Raw genomic sequence first — 21,851 nt, 5'->3', positions numbered from 1 at the left:
CTTCCTCTTAATCTTCTGTGTTCGATCCTTCCTGCCATAAGCATTTTGAGTTCTTCTCCTGTTCATGCAATCCAGATTTTTGGAGATTCCTTTTGCTTCATCAGATAATAATTATATCTTGTGGCTCTTGGGACGGTCTGCTTAATCTTCTGTCTTCAGTCCTTCCTATCATAAGCTTTTGCAGTTTGTTCTCCTGTTCCTGCAATTCAGGTTTCTGCACATGCTTAGTGAGAAGCATTTACTTTCTGAAAGCTCAAACTCAAATATGACGATATATCCTTACACCATCGGTGATTTTTTGTTGTTGCATGAATCAGTGATCTCTATATGTATCCAATACAGTTCTTGCTCATTGTTTTTAAGGTTAGAAGAGCTCACATAGTACCAGAGGCAGAGGCAGACATGGGCACAAAGATGAAGAAGGGTATCTTAAAGCCCCTGAAATATTTTTCCCAAATATTTGGTATGCCAAAACACTCTTGGATCTCCTTGTGATTGGTTTCTGATGGTGCACGAGTCTTCAACTGAGAAGCAATTCTTTCACCACAGACAAGGAGGAAGCTGACATGCAGATTGGGTTTCCAACTGATGTTAAACATGTGGCACACATAGGATGGGATGGACCCAGTGTTAGTTCCCCAAGCTGGGTAAATTTAGTAGTCCTAACTGAGGCCAGAAAGGAATTCATGTTTTGGATGCTGTTCATTGGTTTCTGTTCACAGCTTTGATCTCTCATTTCAACTGTGCATAGATGAAGGAGTACCATTCAGCACCACTCGGCTCTTCCTGTGGAGAAGATGGCAGGGAAAGCTCCCCCCCAGAGTCATGGGGCTCTCAAGGTTAGAATTGCTACCAACTGATTTCTTCAAGAATGCAACACCCAATCTAGATTTTGCTACATGAAAGCATCAAAATTATTTCTATAACCATCTTCATCTTCTGGTGTATCATTCTTGAGATTTGCCTGATGGTAAGTCAATTAACCTGCTTCTTCACCACTTCGTCTACGTGAAGATTGGAGTCGATAAGCTCTATGATCAGTTTCATCTGGTCATCATCATACACATCAGAGCTTCAATCTTCCTTCTAGTAATGTCACTCTTGAGATTAGTCTGAAGCAAGCCATTAAGACCACACCTTACCCCCTTTAACCACATGAAGATTGAAGTAGTGTTTCATGAATGAAAACGATGCAGATCAGTTGATCACCAGTTTTATGCACAATTTAGTGTTTGCTATCATCAAAATATGCTCCATGATCAAGTACATCTGGCCATCATCTGCTTCTTCACCACTCGAACTACATGATGCAGGTAGCTGATCACCAGTTTAGTAGCAGAACATCAAAGAAGACAAAATCTAGGAATCAGACTATCCTGTTCTGCATTACTATAAATAACAGAAGCTGAATTACATTTTATGCAGATTCTATTGATACAAAAAAGGAATTTGGCATCACAAAGTTAATTGCAACCCAACTATTTCTGCTTCAACTACTGCTGGGAATTTGTGTAGCTGATGCAGAGTTCAGCAGTAGTTCACCAAAACATGCATCAGTGCAGGCTACACATCTCACTTTGTGGTTTGGGTTATGTGATGATACCTTGCAATTGCTGCTGCAGAGTTTGCAAGCGGAGGGATGGAAGACTCATCAGTTCGACAAGCGGCGGGGCGCTCAAAGCCCAGCTCTTCTGCAGTCGAGCCATCTCCCGACTCCCCCGACTTGCTCCCTGCGTCCACCAAACCCAAGCATTCAAGACGGCACCAATCGGATGGAAGCATGTCGGGCGACTCCGCCGAAGCGCCGCGGCGCAGCCGGAAGCCACGCAAGAAGGAAGCGGCCGGGCCGTCGGACTCACCGGGGCAAGACATGCCAGCCATCCCCAAGCAGTCACACCGGAAGAAAAACAAGGGCTCTTCGAGCACCGGGGGCTCGGTGAAGAGCTCCAAGTCGAAGGCCCCAACGTCGGCGCCGCCCGCAGGTGAGGAGAGCAACACCAAGCCGTCGTCAGAGGCGGCGGAGGAGGACTACAGGGTGCAGTGACCAAAGAAGCTGCTGCATCGCTGTTGGTTTGGTTGAGGCCGAGAAACAATGTTAATGTTGAGTGTTATGAGATAGGAAACACCACAAGGGAATTGTATGTTGTGAACAAAGCCAACTAATCTATGATTCTTTGCATGATGCCATTGTCTGCACTCTGTTCTTGGCTTCAGAAGACACTATTCATTATTTATTCTAGGATGGTAGGAAGATCTTATGATGAAATATCATTTTGATTATTTATTTATTTTATTAAAAATATTATTCTTATATCTAAATATAACCGGATTTTGATACACCGGGCTCCTTTTATTAAGGATTGAGAATTCAAGATCTTATCGAACAAATTTTTAAAAGCGTCAACTAACTAAACTCATAGAACCTTGATTATTGATAGTAAAATTTAAGATATATATATGTGGCTTCTTCTATTGTTCTCTTACTAGTATGAACTTTTACCAAAAATTAATTGATATTTGGGATCGCTTGATAATGTTCCAACTATTTTAGATCGACAATATGAATATTATATAAAATAATATCATTAATCAAATTTAAAATATTAAAATATTTATTTATAGTTGATAATACCTAAATACTCATGTTGAAACAATACAGCATGCTACTGTTTTTAAATTTGTGATTACAGAATGCTATTTGGTCAGTATGCTCTTTAATACTGGAGATTCCATAAAATCTGTGATTACAGCATGCTATTTGGTCAGTAGATCACCATCTAGTGCCATTGATTATAACACTCCAGAGGAGGTATGTTCTGGAACCCTACTGAGACTCCCACTTGAAAACATTTGGTTGCCTTATGCTCATGTTTTTAAATGTATATTTTTGAGTAATGCACATGGCATAAGAGGTACAGATTATTGTGTTGAACAGAGATCTTCTAGACTAATATCATAAGATGTTAATGTTAAATAAGTCTGCTATTTTGCATGCCAAGGCGTCTAGCCAAATAAGTGGAGATCATTCTCCCGAAGAGCATGTGAAGTTTTGAGATATGCAAAAGATCATTCTGTGAAGCTAGAACTTAGGTGTTTAAATATATATTTTTGAGATATGCATCTGGGTTAAGAAGTACAGATTATTGTGTGTTGAACTGAGATCCTCTAGACAACTATTATTAGCAAAGATGTTACTGCTGATAAGTTTGCTATGTTGCAAGCCAAGGCATCTAGTCAGACAAGTGGAGATCATTCTGCAAAAGAGCATGCAAAGGTTGAGGAGGCAGATTATGTCTTCAGCACATGAAAAGACATTTATCTAAGACATGAAACGAAAATAGAATCATTTACTAGGTACCACATAGGTGAGATGACTGGTGGAAAACCTGAAGAGCTAACACTACTGAGAAGAAAGAAATATTGAACTACAAACCGGCACGACTACAAAACACAAGACAAGAAAATCTCTTACCTCTTAGAAAAGAAGATAAATAACCATCCAAAACACTGATGCCAAACACATGTTCAAAGGGTCTGCATTCATATCAGCATATCCGCAGTTTCTAAACTGAACAATCTAAGAGTCCTCTTTAAGGATCTTGTGCTCGATAAACACCTTGCGCAGTTTGGTAGCTGCCTCAGTCATTCCAGAGGCTGCAACTGCTCTAACTAGTGATGTGTATCCTGCTTTACTGGGTTTACTATATCTTGATACCATTATACTTACAATCTCAATAGCAGTATCTAGCTTTCCATTTCTGCATAGTGCCTGTATCACAAGGGTAAAAGTGCTGCCTCTAATCCTGCAGTTGATCTTAACCATCTCTTGTAGCATCTCTACTGCTTCATGCACCATGCCTTGCTTGCAAAATCCCATAACTAGAGAACCATAAGTGATATCATCAGGAGTAATACCATCATTGACCATCTCATCAAACAAAACCATTGCTTTCTTTATCTCACCCTTCTTTGCTAATCCATCTATCAAGGTGTTATATGATATGACAACCAGAGAATATCCATTATCCCTAAGACTATGAAGTATCTTTAGAGCCTCTTCTATCATGTCCACTTTACACATTGCTGCAAGAAGGGTGTTGTAAGTGACTATATCTGGGGAGCATCCCTCATTTAACATTTTATGCAAGACATCAATTGCCCGATCGAGAATCTGGTATTTGCACAAGCTGTTGATTAAGATATTGTATGTAACCACAGTTGGAGGGTATGAAGCTTCCTTCATGATAAAAAGCATATCATCAGCTTCAGCCCACTTTCCCTTAATACAGAATGAGTGAAGTAAGGTGTTATAGGTGACTGCATTGGGCTCCAGACCATGTGACATAAGGCCACCTACAACCATTGCCACATCCTCAAATTTACCCCTTTTGCATATCAAATTGATAAGAGAATTAAAGGTCACAAGGTCAGGATGGCATCCGTCAAAGGCCAAATCTTCCATAGCATTCATGGCTCGCCGAATACCACAGTATTTGCACACGAGTTCGAGAAGAATTGTGTAAGAAATGAGATATGGCGGATAACCTTTCCTTAACTGATCTTTCCAAAACCAGATTGCCTCATCATACTTACCATGCTCAAACATGGACCTAAATAAAGTGTTAAATGTAATCACGTCTGGAGGGCAACCACAGAAACCCATATCTTCAACTAGTTTGATTGCAGAATTCAGCTGACCTCTCCTGCAGAGACCACCGATTAATTTGTTATACGTGATTATGTCTGGAACCCCACCAGATAAAATCATCACCTGAAGAACACGAACGGCCTTCTCAATCCTATCAACATTGATCAAACCACGAATCAGGTTTACGCATGATTGGAGATCTGGTACCTGACTTAACCGAGCCATAACATCAACCAAATTGCAGGCTTCCATGAGTTTTCCATTCTCACAGAGATTACAAAGGACATCATTATTGGAGGTCTCATCATGCTCCACATGATACCCATCAAGGGTCGAGCCACTTGCATTGGAAGTTGATAATCGCAGGGGTTTAGCATAATTGACTGGTGTTACCTTTTCTGAATTATAGTTGCTTCCATCAACCGTATCCGCAGGGCCAACTCGGAGAGCTGCAGAACTATCAAGCTGTATGTCATGCTTAAGCTTGAGCTTCTTCGAGTAATCCACATGAACCACAGAGAGCGCCGTAGATGAACATGCCTGAGAACCATACGCATGGATTGAGCGAAATGGGAATGATGATCCATAAGAGCAACAAATGTCACTCGCGCACTGCTGCGTGAACACCATCTTCACCATTTCATCTATTCCAGTTGAAAAATGAGATTACTGACGCTCCATGTAATCAAGTCATCCTTCTTATCATATTACTCCCCAGTGTTTGAACAAGATGACCACCATATGGAACAAATCAACGATTAACTGTTAAGAATAAAATATATACATAAAATACCGTCGATCAATCTTCTTCACGAAACAAGATAGAAATCAATAGACCGAGACGGGAAAGCTGCTCTTTTTTCTATCAATACCAAAAAGTCACAATGACCCTAAAAAAAAGAACAAATTTTGGGACCTCGACACTAGAAAAATCCACAATGCCAAAATAATCGATACCAAAGAGGCGAATTTTAGTTCCTCATTGTAACTACAAATCAAGCCCACGTATTTTTTGACGAGAATTAATCCCTTTTTTTTCACGGAATCAGGAGAGATGGGGAAGGCCTAAAAGAGCATACCCACATCGAAGATATCGAAAGACTAGCACGGTGCTGTTGTAAGAAACCCCAAAATTGTTCGGAAAAATCGCATTTAGCCAAGAACCAGTAGCATCAAACCCAGCAGAGAGATGGGGCAGAACACAATACGTACACCATCCAGCGTCCTGTGAGTCCGTTGTGGCTTCGATTCGATGCTCCGCTTTCGGTTCGGCGAAGAAAGGAAGGGAACTCCCAGGGCCGTTAGGGTTTTAATCATTCCACAAGGGATATGGGCGGCCTCCTCGAGGTCGGTGGGGCTTTACGACTGAGGGGCAGGGGTGCAGCTTCGTGATTCGTGCTGATCAACACCCCCCATCCCCATGGTTCATCAAGACGGCGGCTTTCATATAGGGATAATCAATCAACATTGGTAATAGTCGTTTCTTTGATGTAAAGTTGCGTGTATCATTTAAGATAGGGATAGGGATAGGGATTCTTAACCTCAACAATGTCACATATTCTTTTAAATTTCCAGATTAAGATATGTCTCAACATAGTCAATTCGAAACGATTTGAATTGTGTCATATCCGTGTTCGCATGAATTCTTACTGGAGGCAAATCAATTGGAAGTGTGTTACGCCTAAAACATTAATACGAGGGTGTTCTAATGCAATCACCGATAGTTGAAAGTTTAAAACTTTATTTATCCCACTCAAACTATATTGATTTACCAAACCCTTTAATGAGCATTAATATATAAAAAATATAAAATTATATATATATATATATAAAGAAAAATTAGAAATTAAAATCCTGATATACGATATTCTGTGCATTTCCCCAGCTCAAGATATAATTTTTATTTTTATTTTAAAAATAAAAAATACAAGAACGATAATAAAAAAATTAAAAAGTTAAAAAGATGGAGGGGTTTAAATAGAGTTTTTTTGGGTCTAAATCGAAGGCAGCCGCCATGTGTCAACACACACGTTGAGCCTTTGCGAATGGACACATAAGGGTAACACATGACTAAGATAAAATCAGCTAAATCCATGACAAATTGTATCAAAGTGGGACAAGCACACATAAAAATACTTGGCATGCAAACATATGGGACCTAACTGAGTTGCGTTGAGGGTAGGCAGCACGCACGATCGTTTGAAGGAAACAAGCATTGAGATATAAAAAAAAGGAATCACTCAAAAGAGTGACAATCCAAGATTGACATTTAAAGAAATGACTAACCATTCATACGAGAGACATCACGAGAACAAATGGATTGGGAAGAACGCCTAGCGCACAAAAGTTATGATGGCTAAGTTTGAGCTATGGCTTGATATTAGCAACCAAACTTAATGGTGCTCAAGATAAGCATGATGTTTGATAAAGGATGAGACCATGTAAAGTGTGATGAGTTGCTCCACAATTGAAAGAGTTGTGGAAAGCTCACTAAGGTGGGGAATTGCTAATTTAAAAAATTCAATACTCATACAAAGGATTATATACGGACGATGGACTATTTGTAGTCATTCCAAGGCAACCAAAACTTGGCGCTATGGATCATTGAGACTTTCTCATCAGTACGGGAAGGATATATCCGTAGAAGGCTAGAGTGTGTAGTAAATTCAACATGTTGTTAGGCCTTAAGAGGCATAGTAGGGGCTGTATTAACGAATAGTCATAATCTAGCAAGTGCACTTGCATGGGCGAAATATTACACAGTTCGTTCAACAAGGCGAAGCAGTTCAAGGGGATGGTGGTCTCCAAAACTTCCCGAGGAAATAATGCAAAGAGAAAATTTACTTCAAATAAGATAAATATACAAGAGAGATAAGTCTTGATTCTTTATGAGAGAGAATCGTATATAACGGACAACACATATTGAAGAGATATACCTTAAGACAACAACTCCGCAAAATCTCAACGGACCGAGTGAGCGGTGAGAAGTCATCATATAATCTTGCATGATGTAATACATTAGTGGATGCATTATGAGTTCAATTAGAGGAGCGACCCAAGACAACACCAAATGAATGCACACTTAGAGTTGATGTGAAAATTGGCATCAAATGAGGGCTAACCCATGGAATAGTGGGATCAAGTGCTATCATCAACTTAATACAAACTGAGTAGCAAAGTAACTTAGATAAAACTTTGTGAAATGCCTAAGCCATATAAAGGTAGTCAACACAAAAAGAAAAACATAGAGCGGAAGTGCTAATCATAGGTGTCCTGCAAGAATGATGACACGTGTGATATGCGTTAGGACCGTTTCAGCACTAAGAGAGGGGGGGGTTGGGTGAGTTAGTACTTTTGTAAAAATTATGACGATTCGAAACTTTATTCGATAAAGCTCGTGTCGAAAAGATGTTAACTTGAAAACACGTTCGTAACCGTAATAAGAGTAGTGGGAGTAAGAAATCAGTTTGCAATGTAAATGAAAAGTATAAAGTAAATGCAAACTAGATTTTATAGTGGTTCGGTCGTCGTGACCTATGTCCACTCCTGATTCCTCTTTACTCGAAGCCATCGACTTTCATTACCGATCTTATTTCAATGGGCAAAGATCAACTACCCTTACAACTCTTTCTTATTTTCATAGGTTTAGGAGATAACTTTTACACCTCTCAAGGTAACCCTCACACACCTCCCTTAAAACAACATCTAAGCTCAAGGATGAGGGAACTCAACTTTTCAACACTTTTATCTCAGAATCACAGCCCCTTTCTACTCAATTTCTTGCTTCCCCAAGCAAGAAAGAGTGGGATATTTATAGATCCTAAATGACTTAAAAAATAAAGCCAAAAAATATCTCATCCAGGGTTTCCCGGGTCCTAATGGTACCACCGCCTATGCTGGGCAGTACTATCGCTTGCAACACTAACACTGGGTGGTACCATCGCCCAGATTGATGGTACCTCTGCCCAGTTTGGTAGTGTCACCGCTTGGGCCAATTATGGGTCACTAAATGGGCCTCTCACTTAGCCTAAAACAACCTTAATTCGAGCCTAATTAGCCCCTAATTAAGTTAGCCTAATTACATTATAAATCAACCTAATTAGAACTAAAACTACTTCAATCTAGAGAATTATTACAAAGCATTAATCAAATGTTGTCCGACATATCATTGGTTCATCCGGTACTTCATCCGACTCTTCGATGCATTGTCCTCTCCTTCGGTATATTGCCCAATTGGCATGTTGTCTTCTCGCAACATATGATCTCCTTGGTGCAATGTCCGATCTTCTTGGCTCGATCATCGAACTCATGGCATGAAGCCTTCTGTTGATATGTCGACCGATCCTTCAGCTCAACGTCTAATCTTCTGACATATTCCACTTCGTCCTAACATTGATTCTTTATACTTTAATCAAATTATCTCTCCATGATCGAAGCTAGTCCTGCGTCACTCAAAATATATATTAGATCATAAACTTATCGATGTTGAATCTCGTATTTTGATGATGAAACTACTTGATATATGTTTATGATTTAATCTGCGTTTTGAGTGACGCAGGGTGCTTCGATCAGGATGAGACAATTAAAGCAAGAACATCATGTTGTGCCGGAAGAACATGTCAGAAGATTGGACGTCGGGCCGGTGGATCGGTCGACGTATCGACAGAAGGCTTCGGGTCGTGGACTCGGGCATCAGGTCAAGAAGAGCGGGTATTGTGCCAAGGATATCGGAGTTGCGGAGTCAACTGGCCGATTGGGCAATAGGCTGCAGGAAAGGACGATGCGCCGAAGAATCGGACGAAGCGTCGAGGGACCAATGACATGCCGGACAACTTGGTTAATTGCTTAGGATTAATTGTCTCGATCGAAGTTTTTGTTTTGAGTGTGCAGGATTAACTACGATGGAAGAAAGACAAGCAGCAGGAGTTACGCCGGAGTCAAGTTCATGATCACATTAGGAGTTCGAGAGTTCGACGGAAGTTCGGACGGTCGTCGGAGGTTCTGCGAGAACAGATCCGAGAAGTCCAGAAGCTTGCCAAGCGAAGCTCGACGGAACTCGCCAAGTGGATCGTCGCAAAGTCCAGGAGTTTGCCGGAAGTCCGCAGGAGCATCACCGAGGCATCGGATGATCGACGGAAGTTCGCCGGAAGAAGCGATTGACGCACCGAAGCAAAGCTGCAGAAATTGTCTTAGATCTAATCGTAGTTAGCACATTGATTAAGTTGGAAAATGGGAGGTGATCCCATTAGCTTAATCTTGGGGTAATTGGGCCCCTGAAAGACTGAAATTGGGCTGAATGGAGCTAACCATTCGGACCCTGATTGCACCAGGAGGTGCAACCGCCTAGGCCAGGAGGTGGCACCGCCTGGGCTAAGCCTCCCAGCGAGACTGGGCGGTGCAACCGCCCCAGCCAGGAGGTGGCACCGCCTGAGCTCAGTCTTCGAGCTAGACTGGGCGGTGCAACCTCCCTAATAGAGAGGTGGCACCGCCTGAGCTCAGTCTTCGAGCTCTGGCAGAGAGGTGCAACCGCCTCAGTCAAGAGGTGGCACCGCCTAGGGCTCAGTCTCCAAGCCAGACTCAGGAGGTGCAACCGCCCCTGACACAGAGGTGCAACCGCCTGGGCTCAGTCTTCGAGCTCTGCCAGGCGGTGCAACCTCTCCAGTCAGGAGGTGCAACCGCCTGATCCCGGAATTCCGGGATTTGATCGTTTTGAGCTCCAAATTTGAACTGGGTTGGGGCCTATAAATACCCCACCCATTCAGCACTGAAAGGATAGAACACACACTCGAAATCTTGCTATCTTTCTGTGTTTCTTAGAGCTCAAAACTGCTAGTTCTCCTATTTCTATTCTTCAAGTTTGAGTTGTAAAGAGAGGAGAGAAAACTTCTGTAAGGGTTGTCTCCTAAGCCCGTCAAAAGGAGTAAATCTGTAAGAGGGTAGTTGGCCTTCGCCTATTGAAGGAAGGCTTCTAGTTGACGTCGGTGACCTCGTCGATGGAGGAAGCCAAAAGTGGAGTAGGTCAAGACTGACCGAACCACTCTAAATCTCTGGTTTGCGTTTATTTTGAGCACTTTATCATTACTGCAAACCTCCTACATAGCTACTGCTCTCTGCGCCTTTACGAACAAGTTTCTAAGTGCTGATCTTTCCGAGTCTGTATTCAGACGTAAATCGGTGTTTTCATACATTACAGTTTACGTTTACGTTTTGATTCTGCAAAACTGTCTTCTGCGCTTTTACGAACGAAGTTTCTAAGTTCAGATCCCTGTAAAACTGTGTTTTAGACGTAAACTACTTTTAAACATAAAACTACGTTTAGACGTAAAATTGTGTTTAGACGCAAAGTGCGTTTAGACGTAAAACTACGTTTAGACGTAAAACTGCGTTTAGACGCAAACTACGTTTAGATGTAAAACTACGTTTAGACGTAAAACTGTGTTTAGACGTAAAACTGCGTTTAGACGCAAACTGCACTGCGCTTAAATGCAATCTGATCTTAGACGCAAACTGCGCTTAGACGCAAACTGCGCTTAGATGCAATCTGCATTTAGACGCAAACTGCGTAAACTGCGCTTAGACGCAAACTGTGCTGCACTTAATCATAAGTATTCTTAGAATCGGCTTTTGCATCAAAATAGTTTTTATCAAACGAACGCAGCTTTCGTTTTTTATCGCTGAAAGATTTCCGCTGCACTAATTCACCCCCCCTCTTAGTGCTCTCGATCCTAACAATTGGTATCAAAGCGGGGTATTTCTCATTTCGGATTTACACCCGAGAGAAATGGCTCTTCAAGAGGGTTTTTCGGTCTTTCGTCCACCGTTCTTTAACGGATTGGACTATACTTATTGGAAAACTCGAATGAGAGTTTTCTTGATTTCTCTAAATCTGGATTTATGGAATATCGTTGAAAACAGTTTTCAACTTCCCTCTAAACCGACGAACGAATGGTCGGATTTGGAGAAGAAGTATTTCTCTTTAAACGCAAAGGCTATGAATGCCTTATTTTGCGCTTTGGACAAAAATGAGTTCAATCGGGTTTCTTTGTGCGAAACGGCTTTCGATATTTGGCGCACTCTTGAAATCACGCATGAGGGAACTAGTAGAGTCAAAGACTCGAAAGTTAATATTTTACTGCATGATTTCGAGCTTTTTCATATGAAACCAAGCGAAACCGTTGTTGACATGTACACCCGTTTTACAGATGTCGTCAATGGTTTAAAATCACTTGGTAAAAGCTTTTCGGATTTTGAACTCGTTAACAAAGTTTTGCGCTCACTTTCTAAAACTTGGGATTCAAAAGTAACTGCTATTCAAGAATCGAAAAACTTGAACCAATTTCCACTTGAAGAACTAATTGGTTCATTGATCACATATGAAATGACGTGCAATGCACGTGAAGAACTTGAGAACCACCTTCCAAAGAACAAGAAGGATTTGGGACATAGAACATTTGAAGACCACTCGAGCATAAGCTCAAGTGATGGTGAACTTAAACAACAAATGAAACAAAAATTAAAAAGTAAAAAGAACGGAACTACTTGCTTTGAACGCAAGAAGAAGAACAAAAATTGGGATGAATCGAGCTCCTCCGAAGACGAGGAGAAAATCAACAAAGGCGAGGTGGCAAACTACGCCTTTACGCCTTTCGACGCTGAGGTAATCAAAATACCTTTAATTTACTTTAAAATTACATGATGCTTTTCATAAAGCATTTCTCCTTTTTTAATTTTCTTGAAAATTGCATGTTTAATAATTTTATAATGAAAATACAAACGATTAGGAAGCATGCTTATCATTCTAGTAATTTTGAAAATAATCATGAAAATTGCATGTTTATGATAAACAAAATAATTTTGATTAAAAATACCTTATGAAATCATGCTATATGTGGTTGAGAAGTAATAATGTGTATCATGTTGATTTCCATTGTTATTTCTCGATTTTGAGTATATGAAATCATGTTTAATTTGAAGTTATGATTAATGAGTATATATTTTTTAAATTATGTATGATGATTCTTGATTATCGATTTTCATGATAATAACAGTGGCTTTAAAAAATTGATGCATGTTTTCATAGATGAAAAGGCATGCTAACATGAAATCGACCACTTAAAATGAAACACTTAAAAAGGGGGAAAATATATTATCAATGAAATCATGAATCTATTTATGTTATAAATTTTGTGAGCCATAAAAATGATTTTGATGATTTAAATTTGCAATAAGTTTTATCAAAATCATGATCTTGATTTATCAAATTGAATGAATTAAAAATGAATGATGATTTTTCTCTTGAATGATTGTGACTTGTATTCCTTGTATTCATGATATGATTTTTATGCAATTCTTTATACTCATGAAATATTTATCTCATCACCCAATTATTTCTTTTCAATATTCCTCAAGTGATGATATGAATGCATGACATATTCATGAATTTATATTGATGTATGCAAATGAGAAGTTTCGATCATGCATGGTAGGATGCAATGTGACAAATTAATACCATGATGATTTGAAATATTTATGATTTGGAATGATGCATATGCTTTTTATTATGATAATGTATGATGTATCATGAATCCTTAAAAAATTAAATAAATAAATGTTTATATCATGTTAGATGGTTTTACATATTATGCATGATAAGCTATAGTGATGAGTGAAACAATGATTGAAATAATATGAATGATGAGTTGGAATCATGCATATAATAATGAGTTTATATATTTTGAAAATGTGCATGTTTTAATTTGAAAATATAATGATGCACAAATGAGATTGATACTAACCTTTGTCATGATTTAAAAATTGATGTAAAGGGTTTTTCCCTTCTTTTTGACAATGACAAAAGGGGAGATAGCTAGCTTGCACAATTCAAGAAGAAAGCAAAAATTGCACTTCTCAAAAGAGAAGAAATTGCTATCTTGAACATCACCAAGAAGTGCTATCTTGCAAATCTCAAGACACACAAATGCGATCATGCAAAATTTGTTATTTTGCACATCATTAAAATTTATGATGCTTTGGTGATTATGCATGTTCTAAAATGTTATAAAATTCACTAGCTTGCATGATGTAGAACTTAGCTATATTGAACATCACCAAGGAATGCTATCTTGCCTATCTCAAGAAGCAAAAAGTTAACTTGCACATCTAGCAAAACTTATATTTCAAGAAGCAAGAGTTGCTTTCTTGAACATCTCAAAATTGCTAGCTTGCGGGCCTTAAAATGTAGAAATTTTTTGCTAGCTTGAATATGGTAAACTTGCTATCATACTACCATGATGATGAGCATACCTTATCTTCATGATTATATTTGAAAAACTATGGCAAAAATATGTCCGAATGATTAAACGTGTTAAAATTATTTTTCGGACTTTTTTGATTGAATGATCAAATTACTTGATTGCCATAATGATTTTACACAATTACTTGCCATGATTACATGTTGGAAATTATGTGCTTGAATACAAAAATTTTCATGATAATAAGCATGTTTTACCTTCATGATTGTAATTGAATATCTCTAGTAAAACTCTGTCCGAATGTATGAAAGTGTCAAATTTCATTTTCGGATTTTCTTGATCATAACAATTGGATTTTCTTGATACATTATCCTCTTCCGAACTTAACAAGCATATGTCATATCAAGTTTAATTCACATCATTGATTTTTGACATATGGAATCATCTAGCAAATGCACTTATCATGTGAAAAATATTTTTCGAGAAACATATTTGATGATTCCCTCTTATAAAAGGAAGATATTTTTACATACAAGGATTTGACTCACTTACATATCTTAATCCTTGCAAAAATGAAGTGTTCTTTAATATCTTATCAATTTGAACTTCATATATGGCTTTCCTCCTTCATGTAAAAAGATAACAAATAAAAAGGAAGAAGCAATAAAAGCTATCTCCATGTCATGTTTTCCTCCAGATGTTTACATAATTGGTATCCTATCACTCACTGTTGAAAAATGACATGAACCAACTTATGGCATCGCACTTATATTTAAAATTTGCTTATATCGGTCTCCTTGTTGTTGATGACAAAGGGGGAGAAATATATAAATTGATACTATGAGTGCCATATTTGATGAATATGAATAGATGTTATGAATGCTATATTATGATGAGATATCAAAAGCAGCATTCATATGAATAGGTGCTATGAATGTCATATCATGTTAAGATATCAAGAAATTGAATCGTAATTTTACATGTTGATATCTTACCATTTGATAATAGCAAACTTGTATGATGATAACAATAGATATTATGTTTTTCATGCAATGAGTTAAACTTACATCACAAACACTTGATTGTGATACTTCTCCTTTTTGTTGATGACAAAGGGGGAGAAGTATGTTGATGAAAGTATGTTGATGACATGACATGTGATGCATAAGTTTATGCATATGTTCATGTTGACGTGTTGCAAGTATTCATGATGAATATTGCAATGACTTGAATTCAGTTTGAATTCAAGGTTCTATCAATATGGCATATTGATAGGGGGAGTTTGTTTAAACTCCGGGAGTTAAGTTTAACTCCGTCATCAAGTGGTTGTCATCATCAAAAAGGGGGAGATTGTTGAATCTCGTATTTTGATGATGAAACTACTTGATATATGTTTATGATTTAATCTGCGTTTTGAGTGACGCAGGGTGCTTCGATCAGGATGAGCCAATTAAAGCAAGAACATCATGTTGTGCCGGAGGAACATGTCAGAAGATTGGACGTCGGGCCGGTGGATCGGTCGACGTATCGACAGAAGGCTTCGGGCCGTGGACTCGGGCATCAGGCCAAGAAGAGCGGGTATTGTGCCAAGGATATCGGAGTTGCGGAGTCAACTGGCCGATTGGGCAATAGGCTGCAGGAAAGGACGATGCGCCGAAGAATCGGACGAAGCGTCGAGGGACCAATGACATGCCGGACAACTTGGTTAATTGCTTAGGATTAATTGTCTCGATCGAAGTTTTTGTTTTGAGTGTGCAGGATTAACTACGATGGAAGAAAGACAAGCAGCAGGAGTTACGCCGGAGTCAAGTTCATGATCACATTAGGAGTTCGAGAGTTCGACGGAAGTTCGGACGGTCGTCGGAGGTTCTGCGAGAACAGATCCGAGAAGTCCAGAAGCTTGCCAAGCGAAGCTCGACGGAACTCGCCAAGTGGATCGTCGCAAAGTCCAGGAGTTTGCCGGAAGTCCGCAGGAGCATCACCGAGGCATCGGATGATCGACGGAAGTTCGCCGGAAGAAGCGATTGACGCACCGAAGCAAAGCTGCAGAAATTGTCTTAGATCTAATCGTAGTTAGCACATTGATTAAGTTGGAAAATGGGAGGTGATCCCATTAGCTTAATCTTGGGGTAATTGGGCCCCTGAAAGACTGAAATTGGGCTGAATGGAGCTAACCATTCGGACCCTGATTGCACCAGGAGGTGCAACCGCCTAGGCCAGGAGGTGGCACCGCCTGGGCTAAGCCTCCCAGCGAGACTGGGCGGTGCAACCGCCCCAGCCAGGAGGTGGCACCGCCTGAGCTCAGTCTTCGAGCTAGACTGGGCGGTGCAACCTCCCTAATAGAGAGGTGGCACCGCCTGAGCTCAGTCTTCGAGCTCTGGCAGAGAGGTGCAACCGCCTCAGTCAAGAGGTGGCACCGCCTAGGGCTCAGTCTCCAAGCCAGACTCAGGAGGTGCAACCGCCCCTGACACAGAGGTGCAACCGCCTGGGCTCAGTCTTCGAGCTCTGCCAGGCGGTGCAACCTCTCCAGTCAGGAGGTGCAACCGCCTGATCCCGGAATTTCGGGATTTGATCGTTTTGAGCTCCAAATTTGAACTGGGTTGGGGCCTATAAATACCCCACCCATTCAGCACTGAAAGGATAGAACACACACTCGAAATCTTGCTATCTTTCTGTGTTTCTTAGAGCTCAAAACTGCTAGTTCTCCTCTTTCTATTCTTCAAGTTTGAGTTGTAAAGAGAGGAGAGAAAACTTTTGTAAGGGTTGTCTCCTAAGCCCGTCAAAAGGAGTAAATCTGTAAGAGGGTAGTTGGCCTTCGCCTATTGAAGGAAGGCCTCTAGTTGACGTCGGTGACCTCGTCGATGGAGGAAGCCAAAAGTGGAGTAGGTCAAGACTGACCGAACCACTCTAAATCTCTGGTTTGGTCAGTCTTGACCTACTCGAAATCTTGCTATCTTTCTGTGTTTCTTAGAGCTCAAAACTGCTAGTTCTCCTCTTTCTATTCTTCAAGTTTGAGTTGTAAAGAGAGGAGAGAAAACTTTTGTAAGGGTTGTCTCCTAAGCCCGTCAAAAGGAGTAAATCTGTAAGAGGGTAGTTGGCCTTCGCCTATTGAAGGAAGGCCTCTAGTTGACGTCGATGACCTCGTCGATGGAGGAAGCCAAAAGTGGAGTAGGTCAAGACTGACCGAACCACTCTAAATCTCTGGTTTGCGTTTATTTTGAGCACTTTATCATTACTGCAAACCTCCTACATAGCTACTGCTCTCTGCGCCTTTACGAACAAGTTTCTAAGTGCTGATCTTTCCGAATCTGCATTCAGACGTAAATCGGTGTTTTCATACATTATAGTTTACGTTTACGTTTTGATTCTGCAAAACTGTCTTCTGCGCTTTTACGAACGAAGTTTCTAAGTTCAGATCCCTGTAAAACTGTGTTTTAGACGTAAACTACTTTTAAACGTAAAACTACGTTTAGACGTAAAACTGTGTTTAGACGCAAAGTGCGTTTAGATGTAAAACTACGTTTAGACGTAAAACTGCGTTTAGACGCAAACTGCGTTTAGACGTAAAACTACGTTTAGACGTAAAACTGTGTTTAGACGTAAAACTGCGTTTAGACGCAAACTGCACTGTTCTTAGACACAATCTGATCTTAGACACAAACTGCGCTTAGACGTAAACTGCGCTTAGACGCAATCTACATTTAGACGCAAACTGCATTTAGACGCAAACTGCGTAAACTGCGCTTAGATGCAAACTGTGCTGCACTTAATCATAAGTATTCTTAGAATCAGCTTTTGCATCAAAATAGTTTTTATCAAACGAACGCAGCTTTCGTTTTTTATCGCTGAAAGATTTCCGCTGTACTAATTCACCCCCCCCTCTTAGTGCTCTCGATCCTAACAATCAATTTATTTCATCATCAAAATTCGAGATTAAATAATCTCCCCTTTTTTAATGATGACAACCAATTGATGACGGAGTATAACTAAACTCCCCCTATAAATATATCATATTGATACAACCTCAACATGTCATATCAAAGCAAGTCATTACATTATCATTGCATACATCATTCAAAATGTCAAATAATAATTTCAAAACATCATCATATATTCTCCCCCTCCGTCATCAACAAAAAAGAGAAGTGCAATTAGCAATTTTTTAGACTTGCAAGTTAGCAATTTAGTAAATTTTTCATCATTTTGCAAGATAGTGAATTGTCAAGTTTTAATTCTCTTTCAAGTTTTGAGGCTTTGCTTTTCTTGAGATGAGCAAATTAGCATTTTGCTTGTCTTTTGAGATGTGAAAGCTAGCAAATTCTTTTTTCTCTTTTGAGAAGTGCAAGCTAGTAAGTTTTTTTTCCTTTGCAATGTGCAAGCTAGTAATCTTTCTCCCCCTATGTCAGTGTCAAAAAGGAAGGGAATAATACAATGTTGTAAATAATTTTCCTTTACATCAATTTTCAAACATGACATAAGGTATACAACCAATACAAAAGAATTGTTCATATGAAAATCATGACATGAAAAGATATCAATATCAAATATCATGAAGGATCAAGTCATGATTCATTTTGATAAGTCATTTCTTTTGTAAATAGCAAAAAGAAATCTTAGGATATCAAATATCAAGTAATCTTTAAAGGAATTCTTAAGTCATCAATTTTGAGAAATCAAGAGAAAAATCATGATTCATAAATATTCTCTTTAACAAAAGGAAACATAGGAGAACAAGGATCTTGATTCACAAAAAAAAATCTCAAGTATCAAATTTTCAGAAATCAAGAATTTGATATAGATAAGACTCATTCAAATTCAAATTGTCAAAACATCAAAATCACTTTAAAGAGATTCAAAATGACATAAATAGATTTTTCAAATTTTTTTATTAAAAAATCGATAAGATAGAGATAGAGAAATTTTAAAAATGCATTCCTTGTTTAGTTGTTTCAATTCATGTGATAGATTTTATACGAGCATACCCAAGTTTTTTTTTTAATGTCAAAATCATGCATCATGTTTGAAATCAAAAAATAAGATTTATCACAAGAGTCATCCAGATCAATAAATCATAAATCATGAAAATTATCATTACTTCAAATCATCATGCATTGTTAAACAAGAGTCATCCAGATCATTAAACATCAAGCATTTTCAATCAAAATTATTTTGTTTGTTGTCGTAATATATTTTTCTTTTTAAGTGAATCTAGTTCTTCATACTTAATACAATGAGTTAATATGTAATTATCATACTTAATTTTAAAAAAAAATTCAAAATCACTGGAAAGAGAAGTATGATCCCCCCCTTTTATATTTCTAAAAACAACTTATGAAATAAATTTTATATTTCTTACTAATTAATTTAAAAATAACTTATGAAATACATCAAGTAATTTTATAGTAAGGTAAAGAGGTTTAAGTTGGGTTACCTCATTGTTGAAAGTCACCCAAGCGTAGTTTGTCACCTCGTCTTTATTGGTTTGTACCTCATCTTCGGATATACTCGTTTCGTCCTATATCACCTTGAGTGCTTTCTTCTTCTTTTGTACGAGCACATTCTTCTTCAGTTGTAGACATTCACTTTCGAAGTGCTCTGGCCGATTGCATTCATATCAAGTTATTTTATTCTTTTTAAGTTCATTTTTATTCTTTGATTCTTCTTTTATAAGTTTTTTAAATTTTATTATAAGGAGTTCAAGATCATTAACAGCATCATCATCACTTGAGTTTTCTCTTAAGTGATCTTCTATTGTTGGTAGTGTCAAATCCTTCCTGTTCTTTAAAATATTGCTCTCATGTTTATCATGTTCGATACAAGTCATTTTATAGGTCATTAAAGACCCAATAAGTTTTTCAAGAGAGAAATTGTTCAAGTCCTTTATCTCTTATATTGTCGTCACTTTCGGATCCCAACTTTTTGGAAGAAATCTTAGTATTTTGTTAATACGTTTAAAATTAGAAAAACTTTTACTAAGCGCTTTCAAACAATTGACGACATCCATAAAATAGGTGTACATGTCTCAAATGATTTTGCTTGGTTTCGATTCTTTAACACTACTTGTACCTTCGTGTATGATTTCAAAAGTGTGTCAAATGTTATGTGCAGTTTCACAAGTCAAAATACGATTAAACTCATTTTTATTCAAAGCACAAAACAAAACATTCATAGCTTTTGTATTTAACGAAAATATTTTTTTTTTTAAAATTATTCTATTCATTCATAGATTTAGAGGATTGTTGAAAATAATATTCGATAATATTTTATAAATCAAAGTTTAAAGAAAGCAAGAAAACTCTTATTCGTGTTTTCCAATACGTGTAATGCTAGTCATAGGTGCTCTACAAGTCAATCCCGTGAGTGATAACACGTGTGACTTGACACACAATCTTTTTGCTTATTATATTTTGATATTTATCACTTTATATTACTTTTTGCATATATATATATATATATATATATATATATATATATATATATATATATATATATATATATATATATATATATGTCCTTGGATTTGTGCAATGTGAATCGGATCGTAATGAGATCACGATAATGAGACTGATTCGATTTAAACACATATACTTAATAATCCCGGTCATAGGTTACTCGAGAGGGACAAATCCCTTACCAAGGTCATTAAGAGAGAAAGAGTTCTCCAGGAGAATCTGATCAGAGCGAGACTCAACTAGAAACCGTATGGGTCTAACAGCACCATGCCCGGTATACGATCTTTGGAATATTAAATGGATGAGGGACTATAAGTACACGATAACTGAGGGTAGACATGTCCAATGGATTGGATTCCCCTGTATCGTCTAGGGACTATGACGTAGTGTTTTAGTATGTCCATAGTCGATGAGTCGAGTAAATTATTGTGGAGATAATAATTTACTGAGTCAAAAGTGTTGGGAAATCTTGGGGGCGACATCATATGCGTAGCGGAAGAACAAGAAAACAAAATCCCCAATTCCCAAAGAGATGTTCGTCGTCGTGCGAAGATTGGTGCGCAAAATCCGTAAAACTGAAAAACTGCGTATAGAGTAGATTGTGTTACCTAGGGAGATCGCATATCCCTATTTCCTTACAGATCTTTAGGAGAGGGTGAAGGAGGTCAAGCGTCCTACTCTCTAGCGGTGATCCACACAGTAGGGCTGTGACGACGCTCCTCAAAACTTCAAGCTTGCTCTGAGGTGGAGAGGGAAAGGAGAATAGGAGAGGCAAGCAAAGGCTCTAGCCTATGATGCTCTGAATCCCTCCTATCTATAGAGGTCCCCTGTCAAACCCTAATAGATCCTTTCCTATTGGGTATTGGATCTACATCCAATAACCCAAGCCTTTTAGATTACTGGATCTCTATCTAATAATCTCTCATGGGCTCTTATTAGATCTCGTCCATGGGATCCAATAATTCAAGGGCTTATTGGATATCCAATAAGATAAGAGCTCTGTCGAATATCTCATATTCGAACCTCTACTCATCGCAATGCCTACCATATGTGTGTGACCCTCTAGGCCCAATATCGAGTTGGCCGTGAGTCATACCTGTCAGAACTCCTTCTAATTCAGTGAATTATTATCTCTGTAATAATTCACTCGACTCATCGACTACGGACGTACTAGGTCGCTACGCCGTAGTCCTCAAACAATACAGGGGAATCCAATCCATTGGACCTGTCTATCCTCAGTTACCATGTACCTATAGTCCATCATCCATCTAATATCCCAAAGACCGTATATCGAGCATGGTGCTGTCAGACCCATACGGTTTCTACTCGAGTCTTGCTCTAATCGGAATCTCCCGGAGAACTCTTTCTCTCTCAACCCGAATGACCCTAGCCAGGGATTTGTTTGAGCAAGAACACATGGGATATTCCTCTCATGACGCCGAGAGTGGATGATCCTCTATCGACACTCAATAGCCCTCATAAGGTCGACTTCCACTCCCA

The 21,851-nt window shown here is 38.7% G+C and overlaps 2 protein-coding genes across 11 annotated transcripts in view; one reads left to right on the top strand and one right to left on the bottom strand.

Annotated features, from left to right (window-relative positions):
* The window catches only part of LOC103971631 (CRIB domain-containing protein RIC5), a 2,663-nt gene extending 594 nt beyond the window's left edge, over nucleotides 1-2,069 (top strand). For 2 of the 5 annotated variants that reach the window (XM_065131856.1, XM_009385694.3), the window contains 4 exons: nucleotides 364-463; nucleotides 550-647; nucleotides 752-839; nucleotides 1,623-2,069. In XM_065131856.1, coding sequence (XP_064987928.1) covers nucleotides 403-463; nucleotides 550-647; nucleotides 752-839; nucleotides 1,623-2,044 — 669 coding nt within the window. In that variant the 5' untranslated portion in view covers nucleotides 364-402 and the 3' untranslated portion in view covers nucleotides 2,045-2,069. Of the gene's footprint in view, nucleotides 211-363; nucleotides 464-549; nucleotides 648-751; nucleotides 840-1,622 lie in introns of all 5 variants that reach the window. The other 3 variants (XM_065131858.1, XM_065131857.1, XM_065131859.1) reach the window with 3 other exon arrangements.
* Nucleotides 1,359-6,060, bottom strand: LOC135626499 (pentatricopeptide repeat-containing protein At1g08610-like). 6 transcript variants are annotated; one of them, XM_065131855.1, is made up of 4 exons: nucleotides 5,861-6,060; nucleotides 4,856-5,410; nucleotides 3,473-4,771; nucleotides 1,359-2,064 (listed from the first exon to the last, which is right to left on the bottom strand). In XM_065131855.1, exons 2-3 carry the CDS (start codon nucleotides 5,285-5,287, stop codon nucleotides 3,578-3,580), a joined length of 1,626 nt encoding a protein of 541 aa, XP_064987927.1. In that variant the 5' UTR covers nucleotides 5,288-5,410; nucleotides 5,861-6,060; the 3' UTR covers nucleotides 1,359-2,064; nucleotides 3,473-3,577. The 6 variants fall into 6 exon arrangements, with proteins under 6 accessions (XP_064987927.1, XP_064987923.1, XP_064987924.1 ...); XM_065131851.1 differs by having other exon boundaries at nucleotides 1,359-1,730; nucleotides 1,860-2,064; nucleotides 3,473-5,410; nucleotides 5,861-6,059; XM_065131852.1 differs by having other exon boundaries at nucleotides 3,473-5,410; nucleotides 5,728-6,059.
* Nucleotides 6,061-21,851: the final 15,791 nt, after the last annotated feature.

This window comes from Musa acuminata, chromosome BXJ2-11 (genome assembly GCF_036884655.1).
Source record: "Musa acuminata AAA Group cultivar baxijiao chromosome BXJ2-11, Cavendish_Baxijiao_AAA, whole genome shotgun sequence".
In the NCBI taxonomy this organism is placed as follows: domain Eukaryota; kingdom Viridiplantae; phylum Streptophyta; class Magnoliopsida; order Zingiberales; family Musaceae; genus Musa; species Musa acuminata.
Note: the sequence above shows the minus strand (reverse complement) of the source record. Positions and strands in the feature narration are given on the sequence as shown.

Bases quoted from the DNA above. Each gene is read 5' to 3' on its own strand.
- LOC135626499 (XM_065131852.1), bottom strand. From the start codon at position 5,287: ATGGTGAAGATGGTGTTCACGCAGCAGTGCGCGAGTGACATTTGTTGC.